The sequence below is a fragment of the Coregonus lavaretus genome (assembly GCF_964263955.1).
Source record: "Coregonus lavaretus genome assembly, chromosome: 2".
NCBI classification, from domain to species: Eukaryota; Metazoa; Chordata; class Actinopteri; order Salmoniformes; family Salmonidae; genus Coregonus; species Coregonus lavaretus.
Window position 1 is genome coordinate 42,947,425 of NC_139989.1, and position 13,317 is coordinate 42,960,741.

General features: G+C 43.1%; 1 protein-coding gene across 2 annotated transcripts in view; it reads right to left on the reverse strand.

Annotated features, from left to right (window-relative positions):
* The window catches only part of LOC311106032 (3',5'-cyclic-AMP phosphodiesterase 4C-like), a gene marked incomplete at both ends in the record, with an annotated part of 71,151 nt that overhangs the window by 1,749 nt on the left and 56,085 nt on the right, over nucleotides 1-13,317 (reverse strand). For both annotated transcript variants that reach the window (XM_084148304.1, XM_084148305.1), the window contains 5 exons: nucleotides 27-126; nucleotides 280-444; nucleotides 581-679; nucleotides 1,504-1,676; nucleotides 3,132-3,225. In XM_084148304.1, the coding sequence (XP_084004430.1) occupies nucleotides 27-126; nucleotides 280-444; nucleotides 581-679; nucleotides 1,504-1,676; nucleotides 3,132-3,225 (631 nt within the window). The remainder of the gene's footprint in view (nucleotides 1-26; nucleotides 127-279; nucleotides 445-580; nucleotides 680-1,503; nucleotides 1,677-3,131; nucleotides 3,226-13,317) is intronic.

Here is a 13,317-nt window from a genome sequence, read left to right on the forward strand (position 1 = left end):
CTCCTATCTCCATTGTAAGGACTCACTGGTGTTGATGAGGAACTGGTTGGACACGCCAGGATGATCCACATCATGGATGGCAGCAGCAAATAACGCAGCTAGGATCTCCAGATCAGTGAACACAGCCTGACAGATAGCGAGATAGAACACAGTATAACCAATCACATTTTAGAGCACCCTACAGGACATGAATGTGCGATGGAGTTAGAGTGCAGCTGTGTGCTTCAAGTTAGTTGTTGTTAGATGTAGGCTCAATGTGTGGTGAAATGTGGTTCTTACGTCCAGAGCCGGTGTGGACAGCAGGACGTGGGTGGACTGTGTGACGTCAGCAGCGTGGAGGCTGTTGTGGTAGGCCACGTTGGCATGGTAGTGGTCCTCCAAGGTCATCACGTAGGTCACAAACGTGTCGACAGGGATTTGAAACGTCTTCAACAGATCCCTCTCCTACAGGGAAGGAACACACTGTGTCACACAAACACTCAGGATCCTATACACGTATATGAACAGCAAAGTCTATATTAAGTCTATATGACCACTCTTCCTGAAAATCGAATGGATAAAACCACTACTTTTCACCAACCTGGAAGATGGCGAACATGATGCAGCTGAGAGGCCTATTATTGGAGAACTCAGCCAGACGAAAGATATTAAGGCCCCACTTATTCAAGTCATCCAGCTCCTGGTCAACAGACAACATCAGAATCAGAAACAGAATCACCTTTATTTGCCAAGTACATTTACACATACTGTACCCGGAATTTGACTTGACATATGTCTCCATTGAATCCCTCCTGAGACCCATCAATTCATTTTTGTCCACTCTAATGGAGATAGTTTTTTGGGCCGTATCTCTGAGGCCATACATGCCACTGTGTTAAATCCTGTTGTACCTTTGAGAGGACATTCTGGGGTTTTCAGTGATATGTTATCATGTGTGGGGGTGTGATGTTGAACTTTCTCATCCTGTTTTTTTTAAATGGCTGCCATCTCAATTTAGCACATTTTATGGAAAGAAGAAGGTGAATGTACAGTATGCAAATGTGTTATCATAAGTAAATATCTGTGGAATAGTTTGGTGAGTTTTCACAGCAGTGTAATATATATTTTTCACATTAAATAAGAGCTAAATAAATATCCTGTGCTTTTGACCTACTGTACACATTTACTGTAATGTAAAATTGTACATATATAATATCAACCGGATCCTAATGTCCACTACAGTGGACATACAATAAAAAAGAAAAAGAAAAACATTGTAACATTTATTTCAGTTCAAATACTTATGTGATGTAAAAAAAAGTTATAATTCAAAAAGCATTTTATCACTGGAAAAATGGATCTGGATAAATCATTTTATGACTGTAAGTCGCTTTGGATAAAAGCGTCTGCTAAATGACATATTATTATATTATATTATTAAATCATCTTCAAAGTGAGTAAGTGTTAATGTGTGAGTCTGTGTAAGGTTCCACAGATCCCAGATCCAGTACAGATATACCGTACCCTGGCCAGTGCGTCCTCCTGTTCAGTCTTGACTCCGAAGCGTGGCATGGTGGTGTTGATGGACAGGCTGGAGCTGTGTGTCAGCTTCTTCACTCCACTGATATGACACATGGGCTTGTCCCGCTCCCGCTCCCGCAGGGTCGGAGACGGGATCTCTACCTCATTCTGCTTATCTGGAGGAGACATGGAGGTCAGAGGTTAACTATAATGCTTTCTAATGCTTGTTATAAGCATGCATGAGCGTTTATAACTTATTATTATAAGGCCTATAGTGTGCTATATCTCTGTAGTATGCATCATTACAGGGCTCACTTGTAAAAGAGACCCGGGTCTAAATGACTCCCTGCACACTGTAAACCCCAAGGCATTTTTTACTCAAATACTTCTAGTAAGTTGAACTCAAAGTCAATAAAAAAGTAATTATTACATAAAATGCTTATGTGGTACTGACTCAAAATGAAATGAAAAGTCACATCAACTTAATTTTTTTAAGTTATGATAACAAATTAACCTTTTTCCCAGCATGCTCTACTACAGGTTGGTTTTGGGGAATTGTATTTAATACTGTGTTTTTGTATGTACATTGAGTGATTGATTGATTAATCCTATGTTACACACAGATAAATAACATACATTTTTCTAAACTAATCCAATCATTTAGTCAGATTTTTTGCACCCGTTACTGAAATGGTTGTTCCAGTTTAAATGGCTTAGGTAGTAGTCTTCTCACACTGTTCCTAAACCTGGCAGTCATTGTGAATGCAGGTTGTGAGTGAATACACAGTTATACTGTTGGATAGCCTAACTCTGGCTGGATTCCAATAGGAATTGCACATCACTTTGCAAGCCAGCATAATCCGACTTGCAGGTAGGGTTGCAAAATTCTGATACCAGGTTTTCCAGAAATCCCAGTTAGAAGATTCCTGGAAATCCTTCAACCAGGATTTTTGAAAATCTGGGAATTTTGGGAAAGTGGCCTGATGTGGCCTGTAAACCATGAGTTTCAGGCCACTGTGCTAGAGTAAAGCTAGGCCTCAAAATAAGGCCTTATGAAATATGTAATGTTTAATTATAATGATAACATTCGCCTAGGAATTCTCTTGGTGAAGGACACAGGACTGAAAATGAACGAATTCAACAACCATGTTTCTGTCACTAACAAATACAGTCATGGGTGGTGACTCTACAATTCACTCAAAAAGGCAAGGTACACTGGGAAATTATATTGGAGGCGTGGCTTTACTCTGATACAACTCAAATCAGGACCCCCTACAAGGTCACAGTGACGATCGGTTTGATTAATAACTACAAAATCACTTTAAGTAACTGTACTCAGATATATTAAGTGCAACGTGTTTCCTCAAAAGTTTTGAGTAATGACAGCACATTGGGGTTAACAGTGTGGATAAATGTTAAATAAAAATAAATGCATTACACTGGTCAGTGTTAAGTAAAATATAACCCTATTTTTAAATGACACCCCATATAGTACACTAATTTTGACCAGAGCCACATACATAGGGCTCTGTTCAGTTTTATAGAGGATAGAGGACTGAGGTATATAAGGGATAGAAGACAGACAGAGATCCAGTCAGGAGTGCAGTTGAAAGGTGAGGTGTGTGACTTACCCAGGAAGGTAGTGGAGATGTATTCAGACACCTGGTTCCCTGAACGACTCATCTCTGACAGGTGAGATAGCTCCCGGTTCAACATCCTCTTAAACTTGGGGAGGAAACGGAGAGAGAGATTGAGACAGGGAGAGAGAGATGGAGAGAGGCAGAGCATGATATTTTTACCAAGGACAGGAGAAAACAGAAGTTAGAGATATTACTTGAATAATGAATACTTGAATTACTTAAATAATGTTAAAACTGGAAAGTCTTGGACACAAAGCTATACTTGGCCTCAGAGTAGTACTGCTAAAAAACCACAAATATCTAGAGAAAGCTGCAACATATTATTATATTTTTTAATAAATATATATATATATATATATATATATATATATATATATAAAATAACAAACAAGCAACCTCTGCATGATCCAAAGTCAAAATGAGACCCCACTCTCTTTATATGTGTACAGTATAGGCCCATGTTCGCGCTGGATTTCATACCACGCTAAAAACAGCACGTCATAGTCCATCAGAAAGGAAATTTGTACAAATCCCTTTTTAGCTAACTACATACAGATATATTTATAACTAACCCAAGATAGTTCATCTGTGTCATTTTCAATGGGCGCAAATGAAGCATAGTGGGCAGAACAAGCAAGGAGGTTGGCAGAGCCAAGCACGAGCTAGTGAGATCCTGTTGGCACGTTCTAGCATGTGCGTGTGCAATAACTAAATTCACCCTTGCACTCCTTGTAAACAACGTCATTTTTTTTAAACTTTGGGAAAAGATCACATCTACAATACTTAGTGCACTCTGTTTGTAACAGATTGTAGTTTTGGGAAAAGGAAACTGTATTGAGATCAGGCTTTGATGAGATTGGGCTTCGATGAGAAAATCTGCAGAATATCGGCCCAGTTCCAATTCGCTCCATATTCTCCCATACTGCCGGCCACTGGGCATTGGAAATTCCAACCGGAGGCTTCAGATGTACAGTGGGGAGAACAAGTATTTGATACACTGCCGATTTTGCAGGTTTTCCTACTTACAAAGCATGTAGAGGTCTGTAATTTTCAGAAAATCCAGAAAATCACATTGTATGATTTTTAAGTAATTCATTTGCATTTTATTGCATGACATAAGTATTTGATACATCAGAAAAGCAGAACTTAATATTTGGTACAGAAACAGATTTCAATTACAGAGATCATACGTTTCCTGTAGGTCTTGACCAGGTTTGCACACACTGCAGCAGGGATTTTGGCCCACTCCTCCATACAGACCTTCTCCAGATCCTTCAGGTTTCGGGGCTGTCGCTGGGCAATACGGACTTTCAGCTCCCTCCAAAGATTTTCTATTGGGTTCAGGTCTGGAGACTGGCTAGGCCACTCCAGGACCTTAAGATGCTTCTTACGGAGCCACTCCTTAGTTGCCCTGGCTGTGTGTTTCGGGTCGTTGTCATGCTGGAAAACCCAGCCACGACCCATCTTCAATGCTCTTACTGAGGGAAGGAGGTTGTTGGCCAAGAACTCGCGATACATGGCCCCATCCATCCTCCCCTCAATACGGTGCAGTTGTCCTGTCCCCTTTGCAGAAAAGCATCCCCAAAGAATTATGTTTCCACCTCCATGCTTCACGGTTTGAATGGTGTTCTTGGGGTTGTACTCATCCTTCTTCTTCCTCCAAACATGGCGAGTGGAGTTTAGACCAAAAAGCTCTATTTTTGTCTCATCAGACCACATTACCTTCTCCCATTCCTCCTCTGGATCATCCAAATGGTCATTGGCAAACTTCAGACGGGCCTGGACATGCGCTGGCTTGAGCAGGGGGACCTTGCGTGCGCTGCAGGATTTTAATCCATGACGGCGTAGTGTGTTACTAATGGTTTTGTTTTTCCCAGCTCTCTTCAGGTCATTGACCAGGTCCTACCGTGTAATTCTGGGCTGATCCCTCACCTTCCTCATGATCATTGATGTCCCACGAGGTGAGATCTTGCATGGAGCCCCAGACTGAGGGTGATTGACCATCATCTTGAACTTCTTCCATTTTCTAATAATTGCGCCAACAGTTGTTGCCTTCTCACCAAGCTGCTTGCCTATTGTCCTGTAGCCCATCCCAGCCTTGTGCAGGTCTACAATTTTATCCCTGATGTCCTTACACAGCTCTCTGGTCTTGGCCATTGTGGAGAGGTTGGAGTCTGTTTGATTGAGTGTGTGGACAGGTGTCTTTTATACAGGTAACGAGTTCAAACAGGTGCAGTTAATACAGGTAATGAGTGGAGAACAGGAGGGCTTCTTAAAGAAAAACTAACAGGTCTGTGAGAGCCGGAATTCTTACTGGTTGGTAGGTGATCAAATACTTATGTCATGCAAAAAAATGCAAATTATTTACTTAAAAATCATACAATGTGATTTTCTGGATTTTTGTTTTAGATTCCGTCTCTCACAGTTGAAGTGTACCTATGATAAAAATTAAAGACCTCTACATGCTTTGTAAGTAGGAAAACCTGCAAAATCGGCAGTGTATCAAATACTTGTTCTCCGCACTGTATATATCTGGTGAAACATCTGGCTCTATCTGTGGTTAGAGCATTGGGACAGTAACCAGAAGGTCCCTAGTTTGTATCCCTGAGCTGACAAGATGAACATTTGGTCGATGTGCCCTTGAGCAAGGCACTTAACCCTAATTGCTCCCTGGGTGTCTCAGGGGGAGTTGGGATATGCAAAAAACACATTTCCAATTCACACATGCTTATTAATGTTTTTTTTCAATCACTTTGGCACATTGTTTCAGACCCCTTGACTTTTTCCACATTTTGTTACGTTACAGCGTTATTCTGAAAATGGATTAAATTGTTTTTTTCCCCTCATCAATCCACACACAATACCCCATTATGACAAAGCAAAAACTATCACATTTACATAAGTATTCAGACCCTTTACTCAGTCCTTTGTTGAAGCACCTTTGGCAGTGGTTAAAGCCTTGAGTCTTCTTGGGTATGGTGCTACAAGCTTGGCACACCTGTATTTGGGGAGTTTCTCCCATTCCTCGCTGCAGATCCTCTCAAACTCTGTCAGGTTGGATGGGGAGCGTCGCTGCACAGCTATTTTCAGGTCTCTCCAGAGATGTTCGATTGGGTTCAAGTCCGGGCTCTGGCTGGGCCACTCAAGGACATTCAGAGACTTGTCCCGAAGCCACTCCTGCGTTCTCTTGGCTGTGTGCTTAGGGTTGTTGTCCTGTTGGGTCTGAATATTTATGTAAATAAGGTATTTCCGTTTATTTATTGTAATAAAAACAATTTTTAATGTCTTAAAACCTGTTTTCGCTTTGTCATTATGGGGTATTATGTGTAGATTGCTGAGGGAAAAACAAAAACTGTCTGTAACGCAACAAAATGTGGAAAAGGTCAAGGCACTCTAAGTAGTTTATTTTCAAAACTCTAAGTACAAAACTCTAAACTTGTGATTGTGCATTTATTGGAGTTTAACACATATTTCACCCTTGAGTCATTCATGCAAAATCTGTTTTCTGTGAAATACTATAAGAACATTTTGTTTAGTCACCAATACATCAGGCTTACCATTTAGTCATTTAAACTAGCATTTAATCCAATAGCAAAAAATACAAGATACACATTTAGAAACTGTTCTTTTTGAAGTGTTGAATAGAAAGAATAGTAGATGGTAAATATAATTTTCCTTAATTGTATTGTTAACAAATGACAAGAAAATAATATCAAAAGTAAAGTGAATATTGCATTTTAAAAAGCAGATACTTCGATTGAATATGCTTCCAAATTGAAGGAGTGATTTGGTGCAGTGAACAAGTGACTGTTAATTTGTGTTTGTTGTACTACTCAGTCAATTGAAAATGTGCTTAGAGTTTTGAAACATGAGCCATTTTGTTGATCTGTTTAGATATGTGTGCTTAGAGTTGTGAAAATGTACCACATACTTGTGAAAATTGCACCAACGTGATTGACAAAAACTCTAATACGTACTTGTGTATGTGAGAAATATAACAAATTATTATTATTATTATTACTATTAACCACTATACCTCAATCAGGATACAGGTCATACCAGTAAACAAAGACGAATACTGTACATTGGTTCTAACCTCAGTCACAAATGTCAACAATTAGCGAAATATTAATTGGGGGCTCATTGTGTTTGATACTGATGTATCATACATCTACTGTATAATAGTGAAATAGAATTAACAAAGAACACATGCGTTTACTATACAACATTCATACAGCACGATATGACCTTGTCAACAGGCAACCACTGCAGGAGCCTGACAAAGCAACAGCATGTTGGAGCATTGGTGGAAGGGCTGCCATTTTCTACATCATGTTCTGTGTCTTTTGGTGATGATTTCACACCCTGCCTGTACAATTGAGCGTGTCTGCTGGAATGTAGGTGAGAAAAAGACACTGAACGCATGAATAGGATAAATATGTTCCATATGGCTACACAGAAAATGTAATGTTGCATAGACTTCATGTAGTGATATCTCCACCAAACATGAGCGGATCTTGAAGACTGGCAGTGGAATGTGTTTTGTTACAAACAGAGGCAGTCACGTGCAGGCAGGCGCAGTGCGATTCGGACAAGTCCCCTCAGTCTGTGTCCTACTGACTGATCCTTCACACATAACAATCTCCTTGGAAACCAGAGAGGTTGCCCTAGCAACTGCCTCCTCACAGTCAGTCCTGCAGCATGATGGGAGTGACGGAGGGAGGCCGCTGCTGCTTGGGTGACAATCTCAGAGAGTAGGCAGGTGTCTCTGACCTTTCTCAAGGTCAATCCTCTCCTCTCCTCTCCTCTCCTCTCCTCTCCTCTCCTCTCCTCTCCTCTCCTCTCCTCTCCTCTCCTCTCCTCTCCTCTCCTCTCCTCTCCTCTCCTCTCCTCTCCTCTCCTCTCCTCCCCTGTGTTCTCCTCCCCTGTGTTCTCCTCTCCCCTCTTCTCCTCCCCTGTGTTCTCCTCTCCCCTCTTCTCCTCCCCCTGTTCCCCTCTCCCCTGTTCTCCTCCCCTGTTCTCCTCCCCTGTTCTCCTCTACCCTCTTCTCCTCCCCTGTGTTCTCCTCTCCCCTCTTCTCCTCCCCTCTTCTCCTCCCATGTTCTCCTCTCCCCTCTTCTCCTCCCCTGTGTTCTCCTCTCCTCTCTTCTTCCCTCCACTCCTCTGCTTCTCTCTCCATCTCCTTATTTCTCTTACTCACCTCTTCTCCTCCCTTCTCTCCCACTCTCTCAACCTTCCCTCTTTCACGCAACCCTTCCTCCTTCTATTTTTAATGGCTCTCTCTCTCTCCTCCCTTATTCCAGTCCAACCAGGTATTAGTGACACAGTTCGGCACTTTGTTAGAACAGTCAGGTCCCTTTCCCTCCGTCAGAAGCCACTACGACCAACCGACAGGCAGGCAGGCAGGCAGGCAGGCTCCCTCTTTCTCCATCTCTCTCCATCTCTTTCTCCATCTCTCTACTATATTGAGTCATAATCTGCCAACCAACACAACCCCAGTGCCAGGACACACAGACAGACGCCACACCACGCTACCATGCTTCCTCATATGGCCCCCTGACTGATGGAACACAAGATACCGGGGTGAAGCTGTAAGAGACGCAAAGGGGCATCATCAACCCTCTGATAACTGACTAACATATGGACACCCAGGGAAATGGGACGTATTGTAACAGGCAGGCTTTTCCTGCTTTTCACATGACAATAGCAGTTTACAGTAATGCTCTTCGATGATAACATGGTGAATCAGCTCTCACAACCTAACAACCATTCAATTTCACTTTGTTTATCAAAGTACTGTATATTCACTTTATTTTTTTGCTAATGGTAATGGTAAGGCTGTTGTTGGACTGTATCTTGTATCAAAACAAAAGTTGTCATATTGTAGCAGATTGCTAAAAACACAGTATGCAGAGAGAGATGGGGGAGTGGATACAGTTAGCACATTTGGTTCCTTGGAAGATGTGGGAGCGTAATTGTTTTGTTTCCCATTGGTTCTGGGAACGAAGCCATAAGTTTCCTGACCGGTAAAACTGAACGTTTTTTTTTTTACTTTCTGAGAACGGAAGTGAAAATGTTGCCTGTTCTGGGAATGTACATTTTTAGGTTGCAAGGAGGTTCTGAGAAGGTTTTACTATGGTTCCCTGAAAGTTTTCCTGGGAGGTTATATTAATCTTCTGAGAATAGAAATGATAGGTTATTTGAAGGTAATTAAATAACGTTCTGAGAACATGTTTCAATAAGACTTTTAATAACACTGCTAGCTTAGTTTGGGTTAACTGTTTTTAACTGTTTTGAAACACAGATATGACACATGGAAATTAATTGCTTAGGCATTAATCATGCAAACACATTTATTTTTTATTTTGGCATGGTGTCACTGGTAGAGCACGGCGCTTGTAACGCCAAGGTAGTGGGTTCGATCCCCGGGACCACCCATACACAAAAATGTATGCACGCATGACTGTAAGTCGCTTTGGATAAAAGCGTCTGCTAAATGGCATATTATATTATTATTATTATATTCTAACCTATGATCTTACACTATATATACAAAAGTATGTGGACACCCCTTCAAATTAGTGGATTCGGCTATTTCAGCCACACCCGTTGCTGACAGGTGTATAAAATCAAGCACACAACCATGCAATCTCCATAGACAAACATTGGCAGTAGAATGGCCTTACTGAAGAGCTCAGTGACTTTCAACGTGACACCAGAGCTGCCCCGGTCAACAATAAGTGCTGTTATCGTGAAGTGGAAACGTCTAGGAGCAACAACGGCTCAGCCGCAAAGTGGTAGGCCACACAAGGTCACAAAACGGGACCGCCGAGTGCTGCAGCACGTAGAGCGTAAATATCATTGGACTCTGGAGCAGCGGAAACACGTTCTCTGGAGTGATGGATCACGCTTCACCATCTGGCAGTCCAACGGACGAATCTGGGTTTGGCAGATGCCAGGAGAACATTACTTGCACGAATGCATAGCACCAACTGTAACGTTTGGTGGAGGATGAATAATTGTCTGGGGCTGTTTTTCATGGTTGGGGCTTAGTTCCAGTGAAGGGAAATCTTAACGCTACAGCATACAATTACATTCTAGACGATTCGGTGCTTCCAACTTTGTGGCAATAGTTTGGGGAAGGCCCTTTCCTGTTTCAGCATGACAATGCCCCCGTGCACAAAGCGAGGTCCATACAGAAATGGTTTGTTGAGATCGGTGTGGAAGAACTTGACTGGCCTGTACAAAGCCCTGACCTCAACCCAATCGAACACCTTTGGGATTAATCGGAAGGCCGACTGCGAGCCAGGCCTAATCGCCCAACATCAGTGCCCGACCTCACTAATGCTCTTGTGGCTGAATGGAAGCAAGTCCCCGCAGCAATGTTCCAACATCTAGTGGAAAGCCTTCCCAGAAGAGTGGAGGCTATTATAGCAGAAAAGAGGGGACCAACTCCATATTAATGCCCATGATTTTGGAATGAGATGTTCGACGAGCAGGTGTCCACATACTTTTGGTCATGTAGTGTATGTTCTCTATCCATGGAATTAGTCCACTGCGCCACCAGGATGGAGCTAGCGTTCCATGTTTTTTTTTACTCATACAAAGCTGTCTATTTTAGTCTATTCAAACAGACCCCATTTCAAAGGAAACAAGCACTCATTAGGATCAGGTATGGCCAATTACTGGGCACGGCCTACACACCTGAACACACTTAACAAGAAAGAGGATAGAGAAAGTTTTGTTGATGCTGAGAACGGAATGTATATATTTTTAAATAACATTCTTAGAACATTCTTTGAACGTTACTAATGTTTTCTTGTGTTTTTTATGGAAAGTGTTCTTAATGTTCTGAGAACATGATTTTAAATAGAACCATGAGGAAACATAGAAAACGTTCTGCTGAAGTACTGTAATTCCCACTGAAGAACGTTGTTTCTTAACGTTCTCTGAACTATTTGAGAATATTCCCCATGTTAAACCAGTTGGAGACGTTCCTAGAACATTACCAAAATGTAAATTAAATCCAACCACATTTGAACCTTTAGGAAATATCAAGAAAATTAAAAATGTTTGTCAAGTTCCTTTAATGTGCTGAAAATGTTCCAAAGCCAAGCAACTATCCTGCACCATTCCTAGAAAGTTGTGGGAAGGTTGTATGCAAAATAACCATAGGACAACCAAGCTTTCACCAAGCTCTAAGAAACATATGGTTCTGAGAACATTATGTGCTAGCTGTATGCATCTCAGTAAAGCACAGACAAGACAGCACAGTCAAGAAAATGGTTCACGAGGGCACAGTCACTGCCACGGACAAGAGAGCTCGGTCAAAATAACAGGGTCAGTACATGGTTGTAATAAAAACATATGCCATCAACTACATGCTGCAACATTAACAATACGTCCAGAAGTCCTATCATGTCTCAGCCTCTCAAAGAAAAATACAAAACTGTTCTGACATTGACTAAGATCACAGGAAAACACTGAGATAAACACACACAGCACTGAGCTAAGATATCCTGTGTGTGTGTGTGTGTGTGTGTTGAGGATGGAGATGGACATCTTGTGACAAAGCAGGCTACCTGCAGGAGAAAGATTGAACTATTTCCTCACAACCACTTCCAAATGATTCCCTTATGTACCTTTTATTGTATCTGCATTGATTTATTGCTACTCTTGTTTAACTGTTTTGGATACATCTGTATGTTTATTAAGCTGCTGTAACAATAGGACAATACAGATATTCTTAATAGGATTGTCTGTGGTTTGAATGGAGAAAATGAGTCTCTAAGGTGAAACGTTTTGAGTTTATAGCTTCAGGTTGAAGTGTACTGCAGCTGAGGTTCAGTGCACCCAGTGCCACAGGTAGCATAACAACACATTACAGGGTGAGTTTAGGGTTAAGAAACTCTGAAAACTCAATGCCTTTTCCCCTTCAGTGCCCACATGCATAAATCATGTATAGAATATGAAAACAGAGTTGCTGAGGGAAAATATAAACTTACAGTCACTCAACATACACCCTGGTATGCCTGCCATCCACAAGGACATAGGCTGCTTTAACACATCTTTAGGTCATCTCCAGCCTCCCTGTCCCACCTAGTCCCTGCAATCCACAGAACTAAAACGCACACAACTGACATGGTTGTCTTTCAACATGAAACTTCAATGGTTTAACAGAATCACACCTACTAAGTGGAATTGCCAGATAACAGTCTATATAATGCCCAGAACATCAAGGGTGAAAAAATAGTTAATCAAAACAGCTATCCAAGATGGCCACCTGTCTGTCTGGCCCGGTTCCCTTACCCTCCCAGCCCTTCTAGCCCTACCTGGTCCCACCATCCGATGAGCCAGGGTCTCGAGCAGGTCTCACAGAACAGGTCTACTAGAGGTGTCCTGCGCTCCGCTGCTGTCCCAGCCCCTTCCAGAACCCCTCCGGCAGCCGCACCGAGGTCCAGCTCCAGGTCTGCCCCTCCTCCCCTCCCCTGCAGCTGGCTGTAGCTGGTGGAAGACCGGGGCAGCCGGTAGCCCCCTGGCACGGGCGAGGGGCAAGGGGACGGTGAGGCGGGGTCAATGGCCTCTACCACGCCCATGCTTAGGGTGATGGGGGGCGCGGGGCGCTTGCCCAGACAGGAGGACCGGTAGTGGAGCGGGCTGGGGGTGGGGGCGCTGCAGGTGTCCCAGCAGCATGAGGAGGGATTCGTCGTCAGCGTGTGGGCAGCGTGTAGGCCGCAGCCGGCCAGGCCGGGACACTCCAGAGCGACAACTTCCCCCCGCCAAGGGTGGGGGGGCGAGGGGTGGAGGGGGAGAGGGACAGGGTCCACTGGTGCTCACAGTCCGTCCCTACATGCAGTTCTCCTGGAAGCAGGCCACCCACCCAGTGTGTCCAGATATGGGCCCCAGTGTGAGGATGGTCCACAGACGAGGGTGCCCCACAAACGGCAGGCCAGGAGCCCCCTGGATCCCCAAGCTCCAGAGACTACATCTCATCCCAGCTGGTGAGCAGAACTGACCCAAATCAAACAGCAGGGTGGGGAGAGGGTGAGGATAGGATGGGGGAAGATGGAGAATGAGAGAGGGACCGTCTGAGGGCAAAGAGAGGCAATGGAGGAGGAGAAGGAAGAGAGAAAGGGTGAGAGAGAAAAGGCAAGATGTTATAATGAAAGATAGAAGG